General features: G+C 47.3%; 6 protein-coding genes across 9 annotated transcripts; 5 read left to right on the top strand and 1 right to left on the bottom strand.

Moving 5' to 3' along the window:
- Positions 1 to 526: 526 nt before the first annotated feature.
- LOC131207901 (integrator complex subunit 6-like) lies at positions 527 to 3450 on the bottom strand. The gene is made up of 2 exons (XM_058200535.1): positions 589 to 3450; positions 527 to 535 (listed from the first exon to the last, which is right to left on the bottom strand). Exons 1-2 carry the CDS (start codon positions 3448 to 3450, stop codon positions 527 to 529), a joined length of 2871 nt encoding a protein of 956 aa, XP_058056518.1.
- A 506-nt stretch (positions 3451 to 3956) lies between these two features.
- On the top strand, positions 3957 to 5591 carry LOC131207900 (cell cycle checkpoint protein RAD17). Its single transcript, XM_058200534.1, has 4 exons — positions 3957 to 4946; positions 5017 to 5207; positions 5281 to 5402; positions 5459 to 5591. The coding sequence occupies exons 1-4, from the start codon at positions 4019 to 4021 to the stop codon at positions 5589 to 5591; spliced, it is 1374 nt and encodes a 457-aa protein (XP_058056517.1). The 5' UTR covers positions 3957 to 4018.
- Positions 5592 to 5891: 300 nt separating this feature from the next.
- Positions 5892 to 9192, top strand: LOC131207899 (structural maintenance of chromosomes protein 3-like). The gene is made up of 5 exons (XM_058200533.1): positions 5892 to 5906; positions 5970 to 6084; positions 6175 to 6314; positions 6497 to 8892; positions 8952 to 9192. Exons 1-5 carry the CDS (start codon positions 5892 to 5894, stop codon positions 9190 to 9192), a joined length of 2907 nt encoding a protein of 968 aa, XP_058056516.1.
- Positions 9193 to 10245: 1053 nt separating this feature from the next.
- Positions 10246 to 10925, top strand: LOC131206887 (protein JTB). Its single transcript, XM_058199476.1, has 3 exons — positions 10246 to 10364; positions 10462 to 10695; positions 10769 to 10925. Exons 1-3 carry the CDS (start codon positions 10309 to 10311, stop codon positions 10923 to 10925), a joined length of 447 nt encoding a protein of 148 aa, XP_058055459.1. The 5' UTR covers positions 10246 to 10308.
- Positions 10926 to 10928: 3 nt separating this feature from the next.
- On the top strand, positions 10929 to 12806 carry LOC131206886 (glutathione S-transferase C-terminal domain-containing protein homolog). Its single transcript, XM_058199475.1, has one exon. The coding sequence runs from the start codon at positions 10929 to 10931 to the stop codon at positions 12744 to 12746; it is 1818 nt and encodes a 605-aa protein (XP_058055458.1). The 3' UTR covers positions 12747 to 12806.
- A 262-nt stretch (positions 12807 to 13068) lies between these two features.
- Positions 13069 to 17542, top strand: LOC131212940 (peroxisomal multifunctional enzyme type 2-like). Of its 4 annotated transcripts, XM_058207031.1 has the most exons (6): positions 13069 to 13201; positions 13538 to 14225; positions 14303 to 14817; positions 14889 to 15486; positions 16642 to 16827; positions 16888 to 17542. In XM_058207031.1, exons 2-6 carry the CDS (start codon positions 13577 to 13579, stop codon positions 17100 to 17102), a joined length of 2163 nt encoding a protein of 720 aa, XP_058063014.1. In that variant the 5' UTR covers positions 13069 to 13201; positions 13538 to 13576; the 3' UTR covers positions 17103 to 17542. The 4 variants fall into 4 exon arrangements, with proteins under 4 accessions (XP_058063014.1, XP_058063015.1, XP_058063016.1 ...); XM_058207032.1 differs by lacking the exons at positions 13069 to 13201; positions 13538 to 14225; positions 14303 to 14817; positions 14889 to 15486 and adding an exon at positions 15976 to 16020; XM_058207033.1 differs by lacking the exons at positions 13069 to 13201; positions 13538 to 14225; positions 14303 to 14817; positions 14889 to 15486 and adding an exon at positions 16108 to 16271.
- Positions 17543 to 17619: the final 77 nt, after the last annotated feature.

Raw genomic sequence — 17619 nt, 5'->3', positions numbered from 1 at the left:
TAGTTTTCATTGTGCATACAATGTTGTTAGTAGGACCCGCTAATCCTGTCCCATCGGAACTTGGAAATCATCTGCTTGAAAAACACTTGAAAAATTGCACTCCTTAAGGGGTTGATGAGTGTTGCTAACGTTAAACGGAGTCTGATTGGGTGAAAGCGTCGGTATATTCATTCCCCCGACCTGGCCTCCAGTCCTGTCCCACCAGTTTTGAATGCAAACAACCATACGATATCGCCGGAAGCGCTTGGCTTCGCTGATGCACATACTGACAAATTTTTGCCGTGTCGAACAATTTCCGTGCACTTGCTCCAAACGATTCAGCGTATCCGAATAATCTCGACCGGGACGACGAATGTTTTTAAAAATTATGTTACGTGTTTTGAGATTCAGTTCTTCTATTTGCTCTAAGCCGGGCTCTTCGTCGGATCTCCCGTAAAACGCGGAGCTAATGCTAAAATATGGCGGCGGCGTATTATAGCCAGGCATTTCAATAGTGGACAACTCTGCACATTCAATATTCTCTTGCTCAGTTGGTCTTACGCCGGTAAAAGAGTCGGGTGATGCAAATTTATCCAAAGGCTTTCTCACCTGCCTTTTTTCTTCGGTAGCATTGTCCTCATTGCGGCAGGTTTTGATAATGTTAGATTTATTGAGCACATCGCTCATATCGGCAACGTCTTCAGCAGATGACATCGAAATTGAGCTTTTATTGGACGGTAGCTGTGGCCGTGTTATCGATAACGAATGGCCATGTTCTAGCTTAAGTTGCGGGAGTAGTTCAGGAGCCGGCAAAATAATAGGTTGCTCTTGAGATGGTATTTCTTCTTGTTGCTGCTGCTTGAACTGATCCAAGGTTTGGTGTGATTCATACTGTGCATGCTGTTCGACTCTCACTGAGTGCACTTCCACCGGATCTACCGTTCGACACTCGGTAGGTTCTTTCTCATCGGGCGGCTCTTCGATAGGGGCTACTTGGAAAGGGGAATCATCGGACACTGGAGATGTTTTCAGGCATGAAGTTTGATCAACTTGGGCACATTTGATGCCCTCCTCTTCATTTATCCGCGAAGAAGAATCTCTTTGAACAAAATGTGGACATGAATTGATCAAAGGACTATCAACGACAACTGTCTGGATACTGATAGCAGGAACGCTTAATTGAGCAACTACTCTATCAGCCGGACCTTGCTTCGTTGTAACATCATGCTGACTCTCTCGAGAGTAAGCATTCATTTCAACTGCAAACATTTCTTTGAGCGCTGCAATGTAGTGGGAGTTTTCTCGGAAAGAAACGCTCGTTGCGGGTACTTCACCCGTGTCAGCATGCAAAACTACTAAACGTTCCGAGTCGGACGTAGTTCCACTACCGCTACCGCAATCAGTCGTAGTTAGTTCTGACTTAACCTCAAGCGCAGAACATCTATTAGACGGCACCAATCTCTTATACACATAGTCTTTATGGATAGGACCAGCCTTTCGCTTTCGGTCTTTCATTCGGGACGCAGTGTTCTTTTCATCGCCCTGATCGGAGGGCACTGATTTCAGCGACCCCACATCGTTAAGATCCGCCTCGTCCACCATTACTATCCTTTTATTTTTCTTACAAGGATTTCCGAACAAGTGCTGGCAAACATCGGTTGGTTCTAGCTGCCGCAGCGACGTTGGTTTATTCTTGAGGTAGTCTTGGTAGTGACCCATGTTAGAGATCGGCATGCAGTGGCCAGAATCTTTTGTGAACAGGGTAATATTTCCCGTTAACAAGCGGAAGAAACACTGTCTCATTCGAGCCAGCCCATCGAACAACTCTCGTCGGGTTATGTCATAAGGATTACGGCAGTTACTAGTAGTCGCGGTACGTACGGTACTGGGTATCATAATCGAGAAATTATCATAATTATCGATTTCCATATGCATTTTGGTGAAGGTGTCCTTGAGCATCGGGTGCGAAAGAATGTCACGCTTCCGCTGCACGCTCGCTTTTATCGTTACTGTTTCAATCTGACGAAACGGTTGTTTCGGTTCTTTAAGCTGCTTCAAAACCCGCAGGCAAAGGTGCTTCTGAGCCTGTTGGGCAGTATTTTTCATGTGCTTCAAATAATTTGCAACCGATGGACTCAGATAACTGTCAAAGCTTTCGGGTAGTATGTATTGAAGCAACTGGTGCGGAACGTTAAGCGCAGTGACAAGAGCTCGCCTTAAGAAAGGACAGTAGTACTGTGGAATTGTTTTCACATAGTTGGAGAATTTATACACCCACTCGGTCGGTGGGTTGAAGTTGAACTTGTCAACCAGATCGTTGACCAAAGACACTATCATTTGATAGTTATACGGCATCACGTAGAGATGCACCAGGGAGGGATGCGTGTTGCTGGCCTTCAAGTAACCAAAAGGCATTTCGCCCTGCACCCCCGTCGCTATAACCAGTGGCCATACTTTGTTTGTTTCCTTCATCGATATAATGTGTGCCGTGAGTGGACATGTTTCAACTTCGTATCTGTCGATCGGAAAATTACGCAACACCTGCGGCTCATCGCAGCTCGGCCAAATCACCTTAACCCTCGGGTGTGCATCTCGAGGCGGCAGGCTGGTTAACTTGGGATCGGGCCAATATGGTTCCGGTATCGGCCAATATCGCACGGGAAACGTCTTCTGCGAAGGATTTTGTTTTGGCACGTAAATCATGCATTTAGTAGGCTGAATATCGATCGCACGGACCCCGCTCTTTGCAATGACTTGTTCAAAATGAATCACAACACCCGGTTGAATCTTTTGGACCAGGCTTTCAAGGCATTGATTCAGCACGTAGTGCGATTTAATTTTGTACGATCTGCCGCCAGTTACTTCGCACATTTTTTCTATCATTGATTCGTCGTGTGGCACTTTGCCTTGCAGTCGCTCGTCCACACGATTGCCCGGCATCCGCAGTACAAGCGAGAACAGTCTCTGATCCCATCGGAAAGGTTCCTTGGTAAGCTTCGTACCGGGCGTTTGTGCGTTCAGCGGCAGGATAAGTTCATGCTGCACACCGTTTCGGAACGCATACTTTCCGCCATCAGTAAGCACGATAATGATCGACGGTTCCAGGTAGAACGGGCACCTGCCCTGCCCGTAGGTATCGATGCCGGAAAGAGCGCGATTCAGATTGAGTAAATCGAACGCATTTTTCAACGCCTCACCCATCGAAGTAAGACCGTTGCTTTGCAGATTTTTCAGCTCGTTCATAAACGTCGCGTGGTTCTCCTGCCATCCTGCTTTTACGTTGTTGGGCGGATCTTCGAATGTTAGCAGCATATAACGATCACCTACGCAGTCCTGGGACCGTTGGCGAATTTTCAAGAACGTTTCCACCGCTCCCTTCGCTATATCCAGGTATGATTTCTTCACTCCGCCGACCAGTGCTTTTTGGCACATGGACGCGGAAGTATCAACCAAAAAAAGGATGATGGTCATGATGGTCCCTGGATGGTTTCTATAAGTTGGCGCCTTTCTAGAGAAACAACAAAGTTAAACTAAAACTTTTCACCGAGATGTTTTCACCTAAAAACATTGCTTGCGAATGGACGAAGATGAGAACGCGCGAAAGCCAGCAAAACAATCTCATCAGTGTTTGCGCTACATGACAGAAGGACGATCAGCTGATTCAAGGTTGTTGTTTCTCGCCCATTAAACGTGGAAAACAAAGGCACGCTCCACAAATTATTAGTAAAGTTACATCTATTCACCGTTTATAGTTATGAGGAAACTTGGAGAAAGGAAAGTAAAATGGATAATTACCTTTTCATTGCAAAGGCAGCAAGTGGCTGTGAAGCTTCCTTTCTTATAGCTACCTTGTTCCATTCAATATTTTGACGTACCGCGCACATTGTTTACACTAGCATGTTGTTTCAAAATAGTGAAACAAGTTTGGTCAACGGATACTTTCCGCATAGTTTGCTACAAATCAAGTTCTACAATTCTCTGTTAAAAAGATTATCTTGTCGAAGCACGGAGAATATTATCGCACATCAGGCAAGCAAAGATGCAAAGCAAGCGCAACGAAAAACCGGCCGATTTAATGCAGCAGTTCGAACCTTCAAAAGAGACGGACCTAGCGATTCATGTGAAAAAAGTCGAAGAAATCAAACACTGGCTGGCACAGCAGCGGAACACGGCCTCAGAGAACGATGCGAAGCAAATGTTGCTAGTGACGGGTCCATCCGGAAGCGGAAAGAGCATTTGTGTGAAAACGATCGCGAAACAGCTACAGTTCGACGTAATGGAATGGGTGACGCCCGTAGATGTTGAGCTGTTTTACGACGACCAATTCGACTTCGATGGCCGGGAACATAGAAAAAGTCGACCCTCTCAGAAGCAACAGTTTGTCGATTTTCTTCACAAAAGTTCGCGTTACTGTTCATTGTTTAGCTCCCCCGGAACGGACAGCGGCCGGCTTTTGCTGGTGAAAGACTTTCCCAACTCGCTGCTGCGCACTCCTTCAGCCTTTCACGACACACTGGAACAGTACCGAGAGCGCAGCACTACTCCGATCGTTTTCATCGCCACCGATGCCTCGAGCAAAACGTTAGACGTTGCATTGAATCTGTTCCCGCCGCCCGTCGTTGAGAGCTTCCAAATTCACACTATCAAATTTAACGCCGTTTCGGTGTCGTTGATGAGAAAAGCGGTAAAGCGCATCTCCTGTTTGATTAAGGATGACACGGATCTAGCGAAACGTTTCCGTGTACCACCGAAGGACATTGAAAAAAACATTATTGCTTCCTCGCAGGGAGACTTGCGAAACTGTTGCCTCAACTACCTGTTTAGCTGCTTGAAATCGGACAGTAATCCCAAATTCAATCCAATGGTACCCAACAATGGACCGGATACGAAGCGTAATAAAAGTGCGCTGGGTCTAGGAGAAAATTTGACGCTCATGCACGGCCTCGGGCGAATCCTGCACCCAAAGTGTAAGATCAATGTACTAACGCTAGTTTGTTCCCAACAACTCTTTGTCATCGGTTGAAATATGCATTTTAGATGTTAAAAGTGATGCCACCCCTCGGTTTCTGCATGCCCCCGAGGATATTGGAGATTGTTTCGTAACGCAACCGACGGCCATTATATCCTTGCTTCACTCCAACTATGTTTCACGTTGTTCCGATGTTCACTGTTTGGCAGCAGCATCGGACGCGCTAACTCTGGCCGATGTCATTATGAACGAGTACCGCGTGCGTTTACGATAGAAAGCTAGCTTCAAACGGTAAAGGAATATAATTTACGATTTGCGTTGTGAACTTTCAGACCGATCAACTTGCGGTTAGCGGCCTAAACCTTGCTGTTCGCGGTATCATGGTTAACAATGAGCAAACGGCTCACAGTTGGTTTCAGATCAAAAAGAAAATAACCATTCAGCAGCATTGCAAGTACGCTGTTTCTCTATCATAGCCACTCGTTTGCTAATGATTGCTTTTCGTTGCAGCACTCCAACGTACACAGAAGAATTCGTTAAATCCGGACTTATTATTCGCCCCGTCACACCGAAGCTGTTTGCTGCCGAGTATAAAGGATTTGTGTCGCTCATACGAAACGAAACGAATAAAATCAACTCTTAATAGAATGTTCGCATAATGTCTGTTGATTCGATTGTCTGTTGTTATCAGAAATATGCATCGAGAAACGACTTTTTCTAAAACGCAATTTTCCCTCGGAGTCTGTTGACATTCGATGTCTGTTGATATCAGAAATATGCATCGAGAAACGACTTTTTCTAAAACGCAATTTTCCCTCGGAGTCTGTTGACACTTTTGCCATACACTGTGCAAAGAACAAAGAAATTGGAAGCGAGATCTAGTTTTCGTTCAATAGCAAGTTGATCGTCAAACTGTGCGGAGCTCGTTTTGTTTACGGTTGAAATGTACATCAAACAGGTGTGATTAAAAGTGTGCGCCGAATGTCCGTCCACCTCTGCAATCTTCGATTTTATTCAACAGGTTGTCATTCAGGGGTTTAAAAGCTATGGCCATAAAACGGTTGTCGAATCATTCGATCAACGGCACAATGTGGTTATTGGACGGAACAGCTCTGGCAAAAGCAACTTTTTCGGTGGTAAGCTGAGCCGTTCGATTCTGTGCCCATGACGAAGAGACTCGTATAGTTTTTGTGTTCTTTCTCGTGCATATTTCGTCTCGTTTTCAGCCATAGAGTTTGTGATAAGTGACGAGTTTAACAACATTCCCTCCGGACAACGCACTGCGCTGATCAACAAAGAGGTAGCTTCCAGATCGGCCACGGCATTCGTAGAAATAGTTTTCGACAACTCCAACTGTCCGATTGAGGTAGGGTTGGAACCATTCTTTCTTGTCACTGAATGTGTCTTGAGCGTTTTCAAATGGCTTCTTTGATTACGACACATTTTATCGCAAACGACATCAAACGATGCTCTAGCAAATTGGGGAGAGCGAGAATCATTTATACACTGCGTCATGTCTAACCATCGTACAAATTTGTCTATTTTCAGCATGGTAAGCAAGACATTCGAGTAAGACGTACAATCACACAAAGCAAGGACCAGTACTTGCTGAACGGAAAAGTAACATCCAGAAAAGAAATAGTCGAATTTTTGGAAACTCTCGGTTTATCAATCTCAAACCCGTACTATATCGTCAAGCAAGGCAAGATCAACAAATTTGCTACGGCACGACCGCCCCAGCTTTTACAGGTTTTGTTCGAAATCGCCGACATACGGGTGTACAATGAGCGGCGTCAAAACTCGCTGAAACTATTGCAAACATCCTGCGAGGACATGAAGCACATTAACAAGAGTTTATCCACCATCAAGCAATACATGGACGCCCTAGCGAAAGAGAAGAGTGTGCTGGAAAATTACGACCGATTGGACAAAGATCGTCGCGCCTTGGAATGGGTCATACTGGAGAAAGAACATATGGAAACAAGCGCAGAGATTAACGCGTTGGACTTGAACAAGAGCACACTAGAGGAGACGAAAGAAGAATTGGAAAAGAAAACGCGACGGCTTAAGAAAGAGTTAGACCAAAAGGGAAAAATTTTGATGACCATCCAAAGGAAGCTGGAAAATGAAAAACAAACACAGAACTTCCTCACGAAGGAGCACAATTCGCTGGAACAACGAAAAGCGGCCCTAGAGCTAAAGCTTTCGGATCTGTACGGAGAACAAACGCGCGAAACTACACGCAAAGAGGACTTGCAGTCACGGTTAAGTAAATTGAACAAAGAAATTGCGTTTCGTGAGGATAAATTTAAGAAACTGTCGCGCCAGTACGCAAACCTCGCCAAAGAGGAAGATATCGTGAACGACAAATTACTGAAAAGAAAGCAGCAACGAAACGAGCTATTGGATAAATTGCGACGTAGTAGCCAGTTCGCTTCTCCAGCGGAAAGAGATGAATGGCTGAACAAGGAACTGGTCGAGCTGAAAGATCAGATTGCCAGAAAGCAATCAGTTCTGCAGGAAGCCGAACGAGAGTTCAACATATGGACGGAAAAGTGTAAACGGCAGAGCAAGATTATTGGAAAACAACAGCAGGTATATGAAAGAATGTTGCAGGAAGACGCCAAGTACAAGATGCGATTGAATGAGCTAAAAGTTGCTCGAATCCGTTACCAGACGGCAATTGAACAATTGCTTGCTAACGAATCATTACTAATGCAGCAGCTGAGTTCCAGTAAGGACGATCACGCGAAACTGGATCAGAATTTGTGCAAGCGAATCGGGAAGGCGACACTGGTCGGCTATGATTCGGCGCACAAGGTGCTGGACTGGTTTCACTCTCAGGGTCCAGCGCAACAGGATGTTGTCGATGGATACTGTGGGCTAGTGGCAGATAATTTCAGCTGCCCTTCCGACATTGAACAAGCCGTAGAGGTAACTGCGGGCAATCAATTATTCTACCATATCGTGTCAACTGATCAGATATCCGCAAAACTGTTGCGCAAGTTTAACGAACGTAAATTACCTGGCGAGCTGCACTTTATGCCGTTGAATCGACTTAACGGAAAAAAGTATCAGTATCCTGCTGGTAACGATGATGTTGTGCCACTCATTTCCTTGCTGAAGTACGACCAGCGCTTTGAGCTAGTGTATCAACACATTTTCGGCAGAACGTTGCTGTGCAAAGATCTAGAATTGGCCACGAAACTAGCGAAGCGGTCCGGGCTGGCGTGTGTAACCTACGAGGGTGATCAGGTTCGCAGTAATGGCCCTATGAAAGGTGGACACCATAGGTATCACGTGTCGATACTGCGACTTCACTGTCAGTGTGTGGATGCCCGTACAAAGATCATTCAAATGGAAGAGGAGCTACTTGCCCAGCAGGAACTTCTGGCCAGCAATGCCAGGGACCTCAAAAGTTGTGAACAAGAGTTAGATAATGTAGAATTGCAACTCAACAAACTGAGGAAAAGTATTGAAATGTCCCTGGAGGAAAAACAACGCCTTCCCGAACGATTCCACCAGCAGAATGAACAAGCCATGAACAACGAAAGCAGATTGCGAACTATTCGAACGGAAATTGAATTGCTGTTACGGCACCGGAAAGCATTGTCCGACGAGCTAGGAAAAGACATGAACCAGCAGCATCTTTCGCAAGTTGAACAGCAGACTTTGCAAAAACTGGATAACAAAATACGCGAACTTGAAGTGCGCAAGCGTGAGAGGTTCACGGAGCGCTTGGATGTCGAAGTTGCCAAAAATAAGTTGAATAACTTGCTCCACTCTAATCTCTTCCGCCAACGAGAGGAATTGTGTAAGCCACTCGAATCGAATACGCTACAAGCCGATATCACGAACAGCATCGAGATATGCCGCCAGCAAACAGCTGAATTGGAAAACAAAATTAAAGTGGTCCAGCACCGGAAAGATGATTGCGAAAAGCGGTAAGTACGTAAAACATTAAAGAGGTCAAAAAATCACGCTTCTGTATTCAAAAATTCAGCATTGCTGCGGAATCGATTAAATTGAAAAATCATATGGAAGAGCTGAACGCGTCTGGGCAGACGCTACGAAGTCTTGAAGAGGATATGGTCGAAAATAGTCAACACTTGAATCCTCGCACAATTAACCGATTCACACTAGCAATGAAGCTTGGAGATATCTCGGAACAGATGGCGAACCTTGGAGCACTACCATCTGTGGACCCGAAATTCCATGACTTCAGCATGCAGGAGGCGAGTTAGCAGAATTACCGAATCCGATGTGAAGCACGTAATGGTCTCTGGTTTTTTTTCTTACCTACAGCTTATGTCCCAGTTGGACCATACCAAGAAAAAGTTGGAGAAAGTCGGCTCCGTAAACCAAACCGCAATCGAAGATTTTTTAAGACTGTCGTCCGATATGAAACAGAACGAACTACGCTTAAATGAATTAGGCAAAGCCAGGGAGATATTAGAAAGCAGTCTCTTCGAGCTAGAGGCGTACCGGTCGGAAACTATCGAAACGACGTTCGACAATGTAAATCGTAACTTTGGAACGATTTTCAAAAAGCTTGTACCGGCGGGCAATGGTTATTTGACTTTGCGCACTGCTGCAGACAACGATGATGAAAATAACAACCAGCCCAGCTCAGATCGATATACGGCCATTGGGATTCAGGTTGCGTTCGCCGGCGATGGAACCGACATGTGCGAAATGAACCAGCTTTCGGGCGGGCAAAAGACGGTGGTGGCCCTTGCGTTGATTTTTGCCCTTCAGCAATTTAGTCCCGCTCCGTTTTACTTGTTTGACGAAATCGATCAAGCATTGGACCTGCAGTACCGTCGGAAGGTAGCTAGCATTATAGGTGAACTGAGCAACCAGTCGCAGTTCATAACGACCACGTTCCGGCCGGAACTGCTCACAGAAGCACATCAATTCTACGGGGTGCGCTGTCGGAATAAAGTAAGCCACATCGACAAAATATCAAAGGAGCAGGCGGAAGATTTCATCACCGATACGACCGTACACGGTTAGAGGAGTGATGAAGATACTTGAAGAATTTCGGACTGAAGATGAGATCCTAGGTACTAAATAAGTACCACCTTATTTATTCTTTTACTTTAAGCAGGCGGGATTAATAAACAGGAGAATTTCAGTTATTGAACGGCAGCGCTTCATGATTCATGATTTGGAGCATCTTCGAAATGTATCATGTAGTAACCTTGGTCGCTGAGACGTTGCGACAGATGCGTGCAACTGTTTTATTGATCATTTGACAGTAGGTGTCATCGTTGAAGTTTTGGAAAAGGGTAAAATTCAACAAAACCTCCGATGGGATAACAATTAGTCAACGTTTTGTGTTCTGCATTTCCTCAACCATGATAGAAAATTTGTCAAAAAAACGCATGGTATTTGGAATTAGTTGCCTCATACTGTGAGTAGAAATTGCATAGCCTTTTGCCCTTGATCCCGCCTTGAGTTCCTCTGCCAAAGCCAATTCTAATCCGCCCTCGTTTCGCTCCAATCGTTAGACTAACCATTGTTGTACTGATCATCGAATCGAAATGGATGAAAGCGGGCTCTCGTCGGCAGGAGTTTGTGATCGAGAATAATTCAACTTGCTGGATGCGTGAAACCTACGAAGTGATCCACGATTGCCACCCGTGCACGGCGTTTGAGATAGCGAGCAAATCGCAGGGCGTTTGTGTTCATACGCACAACAAGGAGGTGCTAAAGTGCATCAGCGGAGAAATCGTAACTCGCAGGTCAGTGGGCCTGACGGCAAACTTACATAGCCGAGCAGAAGTCCTGACCATCCACCTGTCTTCTTCCCAACAGCTGTGATCGAGTCGCATGGCTGGATGAGCGACATTATTGGTCGTTCCAAATTTCACTCACCATCGTCGGTACGCTGTCGGCCGCCATATCCTTTTTGAGGCAAAAAACGCTCAACCGAAGGGCGATGCAAAGAATTCAACGCGAGCTGGGTGCCTAAGCGATGATCATGGAGCTGTTTCTTAGCTACTACAAAGCTCCCGAGGTGACGTCGTCTTCCCACCTATGCCTTCAAGTTCCGCTCGACAGCTACGTTGTCCTAGCGCTGTACCGCTATCTAGAAATCGACCCTACCAAAGTCGCCGTACATTTTGTGCAATGCAAAACCCCGACGACCTTGCTGAATGTCGTGTTACCCTCGCACCACTTCGGAAGCCCGTTGGTCAACGATAGTGGTATCCTAGCAACACCCGAAAAGACGGCTCTCCATTGCCAGCTACCGTCCATTGCTGTACAGCAAAATGACATCATCATTTCCGGACTGTGCGGCGTGTGCCGTCGACTAACGAAGGAACATATTCCGAGCACCGTTCCGAGCGTACCGTCCGCGCGGCTGCTCGGTTTCAAGGGTAACACCCTGGTCGCACCAGCGGATGCTTCGCTATGGACGAAATTCTGCGAACTCGATGTGATCCGCTGCGTGGAGGACGTTTTACAACTTACGAGCACCAGCGAGAAGCTTCCGGATGAAATAGGTCAGCTGGAGCGGCATCTTCTACAGCCACTTAAATCGCATAACATCTACAAACTGATCAATCTGGTGAACAATGTCCGCATTTCATCGGCCGAAGAACACTGTCAGCTGCCGGGGGAACGGTTCGACTTTCATGCGAATCATAAATTCGCAGAAGGATACGAGAAAACTCTCGCTGATATCATTCTGTTCGTGTGCTTCGAGCTGATTGTGCGCCGATTGGGGTGCCTGTTGCTGTCTGAAAAAGTCCCACAGGTCGCGGGCTGGTATGCGCGAGTTGCATCCGACGACGCAGGGAAACTAGAGCGCGTGTGTAACGAAATCGCCCCTCTGCAGGGGAACGATGTACTGCGGAAGGTAGAACTGGCTGGGGTACAAATTAGCATTCCTACCGAGTTTAGTCTCTACAAATCGGACACAAAAAAGCTGAACCTCAAAGGGGATCAAATACTGACGACGAACCAGGCGGAGGTAGTGGATATTTTACAAAGAGTCGACACCATACCTACCGACATCGGAAGCGTAGAGAATGCCCGTGGCGACCGCAATCTATTCGACTGGGCCACCGTTCCGCTGGACGCTCGACCCGAGGGAGGAAAACTACCGGTCGCTCGAGTACTCCGCAAACAGTATCAGCTCGAAGCGCTTGCCAACGAAGTTATCGCGCTGGCCATCGACGGTAACATTATTGTGGACTTCTGCTCGGGAACGGGTCATTTGGGCATCTTGTTGGCATGTTTGTTGCCTCGTTGCCAGATCTATCTGCTTGAAAATAAGGAAGAGTCCCAGCAGCGAGCAATGGTCCGTGTGGAACGGCTCGGACTGACCAATGTAACGTTCTTCCAGTGTAATCTTGCCTATTTTACCGCCCACTTCGATATTGGCGTTTCTTTGCACGCTTGTGGCGTAGCGACCGACATCGTGCTGGAGAAATGCTTCGCCCAGCGGGCTCACTTCGTTAGCTGTCCGTGCTGTTACGGAAAGTTGTATAACATCGAGCACATAACCTACCCAAGAAGCCGGTTGTTCCAAGGTTCTGGCCTTCTGTTAAAGGAGTACTTTTGCATTGCCCACTGCGCCGACCAAACACACGATCTGGCTAGCGAGCGGACGAATGTGGCAAAGGCGCACCAGGGTTTCCATTGTATGGACATTATCGACCGCGATCGAGCACTGCGGGCCGAAGAGCTTGGCTATCGGGTGCTGAGGACCCGTTTGGGCCAGGAAAGCTGCACACCTAAAAATCGACTTCTCGTTGGAACATTCTTGGGTGTGGAACAAGATTGAAATACCGAACGTTGAAATAAACAGTTTGAACAGTTGAAATAAACATCAAAAGGAATCATATGACGGGATCATATTACGTGATATCCGTGTGAGTTGGAATTTACAAAAATCAAGTCAATTTTGTATTGCCTGACTTATTTTAATTAATATTAACATTAGCTCTGAAATAAAGCGTAATTAATTTTCATCTAATTGACGTTAAAATTTTGAAAAAAGCGTAGCACGACACTTGACCGAAGCGACACGTAGCGACGAGACACAATTTTATGTTGCACAATTGTTTACATGATGTCTCGCGATTTCCAGATCATTTGTGCTGCAGTTCCCGAGTAGTGTGGTTTTGTTTCGGTGGAATTTTCTTTCGATCCGAATTTGCCGGACACAATTACGGAAACGATTGTGTTTTTCGAAGCTACCCAGGAAATACATCGCCAGCGTAACCATTTCCCATTGAGGTAATCCAAAGTGCACACTAGTTTCAATGCCCATAGTATTTTGACCCCTTTTTGGCTCGGTCCTAACATTATCATCTTGTCCGGGACTATCTGCGTAAACGGTGGTGGTCCAAAGATGACTTGCTGAACCAAGAGCAACTGTCCCCTACGCGCTATTTTCAGTTATCAGGCCTGAGATAAGTCGACGATTTATTTGTTACGTTCTTGCTTGCATTTTGGTTGTTTATCAGCGTAAGGGAGACTGAAACGAAGGAACATTGCAATGCAAAGTTTGCTGATTGCCTAAATAAATGATTGTTTCTTTTCTCCATCGTATTTTTATTTTCCTTCGCGCAGTGTTCCGAGGCCAGCAATAAAGCTCATCGCACTGCAATAATGGTGGCTCCGACGGAGGATCAACTGCGATTCGATGGCCGGGTCGTGGTGGTAACGGGTGCCGGCGCTGGTTTGGGTCGTGAATATGCACTACTGTTCGGGGCACGCGGGGCAAAGGTTGTAGTCAACGATCTTGGTGGAAATTTTCACGGCCAGGGCAAATCGAATGCCGCCGACAAGGTGGTGGAGGAGATCCGGGCGGCCGGTGGAACCGCAGTTGCCGACTACAACTCGGTCGTGGAGGGTGAAAAGATCGTCGAAACGGCATTAGCAAACTTTGGCCGCATCGATGTGCTGGTGAACAATGCGGGCATCTTACGCGATCGCAGTGTGGCGCGTATCTCGGACGAAGACTGGAACCTGATCCATGATGTGCATCTGAAAGGCAGCTTCGTGACAACGCGGGCCGCGTGGCCGGTGATGAAGAAGCAAAACTATGGCCGGATCATCATGACGTCGAGCAATTCAGGGGTGTACGGAAACTTCGGGCAGGCAAACTACAGTGCGGCCAAGCTAGGACTGGTTGGGCTCGCCAACACGGTCTCCATCGAGGGCGCGAAAAACAACATCCACTGCAACGCGATCGTCCCGACGGCTGCTTCGCGCATGACAGAAGGCATTCTGCCCGATATCCTGTTCAATGAGCTGAGTAAGTTCCCGGATTAACTAACAAACCATGAGTAGTCTTATAAAGTATCTGTTCTTTTCCATGTTTTTAAAATGCAGAACCGAAACTGATTGCACCAGTGGTGGCCTATCTGTGCCACGAGTCGTGCGAAGACACGGGATCCATCATCGAGAGTGCCGCCGGTTGGGCAACTAAGGTACACTTTGTGCGCGGCCGTGGATGCGTTCTGCGCACGGCGATCGATGAGGACGTCTCTCCCGAGTACGTGAAAAAAGTGTGGCACCGCGTGACGGATATGTCCGAAGCGAAGCACCTGAACGCAATCGGTGAAGCGAGCCTAGGCCTTGTCGGAGTGCTGGAGAAACTGCGTGACGGGCAGAATAACGAAAACTCCGTCACCGAAACATTCCGGTACAACTACAAGGACGCCATTCTGTACGCCCTCGGCGTCGGTGCAACGGTAACCGATGCAACGGACTTGAAGTTCCTGTACGAAAACAGTCCGGAGTTTTCTGTGCTGCCAACGTTCTTCATCCTACCCGGGTTGCTGGCCGTCATGGGATCGAGCTTGACCGCAAATGCCATTAAGCACACAACTTTTGATCTGACCAACGTGAGTGGCAATCAAACTGGGATAACTGTTTTACTCCACCTACAACAAACTGCTTTCTCTCCTCGCTTCAGATCCTGCACGGAGAACAGTACATCGAGCTGTTCGAAGCTCCACCAACGGAGGGTGCACTGACCACAATCTCGACCGTGCTTGATGTGGTGGACAAAAAGTCGGGTGCGCTGGTCATCACGCAATCCGATTCGTACGATGAAGACGGAACTCTGATCGCTCGCAATCAAAGCTCCACTTTCGTGGTCGGCGCGGGTAATTTTAATGGCAAAACAAAAGCGGGACCGGACGTGAAAGCGCTCGCTCCTGCACCGAACCGGGCACCGGATGCGTCGGTAAAGGTTGCGACGAGCAAGGATCAAGCCGCTGTGTATCGACTGTCCGGTGACCTGAATCCGCTGCACATCGATCCCAGCTTTTCGGCAATCGCGGGCTACAAAATTCCCATCCTGCACGGCCTGTGCACGATGGGCATCTCGGTGAAGGCGGTCCTGAAACAGTTCGGCGGCGATGATCCGAGCCTGTTCCGGGCGGCCAAGGTGCGCTTCACGAAACCGGTTCTCCCCGGCCAAACGCTGCGCGTGGACATGTGGCGCGAACCGAACAATCGCGTTTGCTTCCGCACGGTGGTGGTCGAAACAAACGCCGAGGTGCTGTCGGGTAAGTTTTATCTTGCATTTTATTGTCCGTATATTATTGTTGTCCCTGATGAGCCCAGTGCGCGGAGTTGTACGTAATTGACGTTGTGTAATGGTGGCGTTGTAAGCATTGCCCATTGAACTAACCGATGTGGTGGGGATTTGTTGAAAGCAGCTAACGATCTCATGATAGTTTCATGTGCCTTAGTTGATCTTGTGCTCTAATAGGGCACGTTCGTCAACTAGGTCAGTGTTCATTGCAGCTTTAAACTGCGCAAATAGCCATTTTTCGTGGATGTTATTTGGTCGTAAACCTAAATTCAAAATGTAGTTAATTATGCTCATCAGTTTGACGATCGCTGGTTGGTTCCCACCGTCACGCGACACACTGATGTGTCAAAATATAATGGTGCAACATTGGTGTTGTCAGTTTTGACAGTTGGCCCCAAAACCAAAGGTGTTTCTGGAACATTTTTTTCTTTCTCCGTTCCTGATTCCGTTCCTGTTCCGTGCTTGATCCGGAATCCCGTCGAAAGTTCTTGCCGCTGTTTGCCGGGTGAGTTTGCATTTTTAAAGTGCGCTTCCGAAAGTTTCGCTTCTCGCCGGTTGATGTTACAAGCGGACTGCACGCGTGACCTTTGCTCGCAAACCTTTGGCTTTCTGATAAGTGTGGCCGCGCGATTATGGTGCACGGCGGAACTTGTTATCATTTGTTAAGTCATCCGCCTCAAAGCAAAGACTAATAGCTAAGAAGCGATACGGGCCACGTCAGTCTATAAATCGACCATTGGGATTAGAACCGCGAAAGTATTCTCCGTTTGTCAGTGGGAACTAGATAAGAGCTCCTTGGAAGCCTAAATCCGTCCATAGTTGGGGCTTCACTGCTGGGGATCGTTCTGGTGCGTGATGGGGCATTTATTCTAATCAGGGACTTGACTTTCAACCAGCGGGCTCGAAAGACCCTACCGCGTTCCCGTGGGCCCGGTATCGAACTTCATACGCACATAGTTACACGCCTGTTTCGGCATTATCATTCAATTCCGTCAGGAGGTTGACGCCTTTTATTGCGACACCTTTCCGTCGAGGTCGCGTTGCGGGTTTAGGCCACTTCAGTAATCGTCCTAACGCGGAGCACACCGTATCGATTTCTCCTATCGCGGTTCTCCCTTTCCTGCAGGTGCGTACGTTGACTTCAAGCAGATCGTTGTAAAACCAAACATGACTGCCGGAGCAGCCCTTCAGAGCGATGCCATTTTCGCCGGCATCAAGGAACGCGTGGCGGAGAACGAGGCGAAGGCGAAGGCGATCAACGCCGTGTTTCTGTACAAAATCACTAGCAGCGGCAAGGTGGCCAAGGAGTGGGGTAAGCGCACCCGGCACAACTCGGTTGTTTCCTTTGCTCACTGAACTCTTCCCCTGACAGTGCTCGACCTGAAGAATGCCAAAGTTTACGAGGGACCGGTGCAAGGCGGTAAAGCGGACACTACTATGACGGTAGCCGATGCCGATATGGTTGAGCTGGCGCTCGGTAAACTGCAGCCGCAGACGGCTTTCATGAAAGGCAAGCTGAAGATCACCGGCAACATTATGCTCGCGCAGAAGTTGGCCCCTCTGCTCAAGACGGAGGCCAAGCTGTAGGCTTCCTAGGATCATTCGTCGCAAAGCGCTTAATGTTTCCCCTTTTTTATGGGAACCGGAAGTGCGAGTAGTCGGAAGCCTCCTGGTGATTGGTCTGCTGTTCTAGCTCCGATTAACATTTCACAGTACCGCACACATTTCCAGTAACTTACTTTCGGTAAGCCGTAAGATGGACCCACAGCGGGGTCGTAAGCAGTCAATGAAAGCTGAACAACGAACACGAAAAGGGTGATTAGCTTGGTGGCTTTACACCAGTCCCCTTGTTTTTAATCTGTTGATAACGTTGCGACGGTGCAGCGATTGTGAAGTATTTTCGTTGTTATTTTTTCTTTTTATTTTGCTTTTACGGGTTCTCGTTCAATATGTGTCACAGTCACAGACGGAAAAAGCTAGTGTCTTACACGGTGGGGCTAAGGGCAATAAATATGTTTGTAAAATAAGGTGTACAGTTGTGTTAAACCTTGGTTACTAAAGAAAGAAGTTAACCTATTTTAAGAAAACCCACATCCAAAGGCGA

This window comes from Anopheles bellator, chromosome 2 (assembly GCF_943735745.2).
Source record: "Anopheles bellator chromosome 2, idAnoBellAS_SP24_06.2, whole genome shotgun sequence".
NCBI classification, from domain to species: Eukaryota; Metazoa; Arthropoda; class Insecta; order Diptera; family Culicidae; genus Anopheles; species Anopheles bellator.
This window is presented reverse-complemented; position numbering and strand designations above follow the sequence as displayed.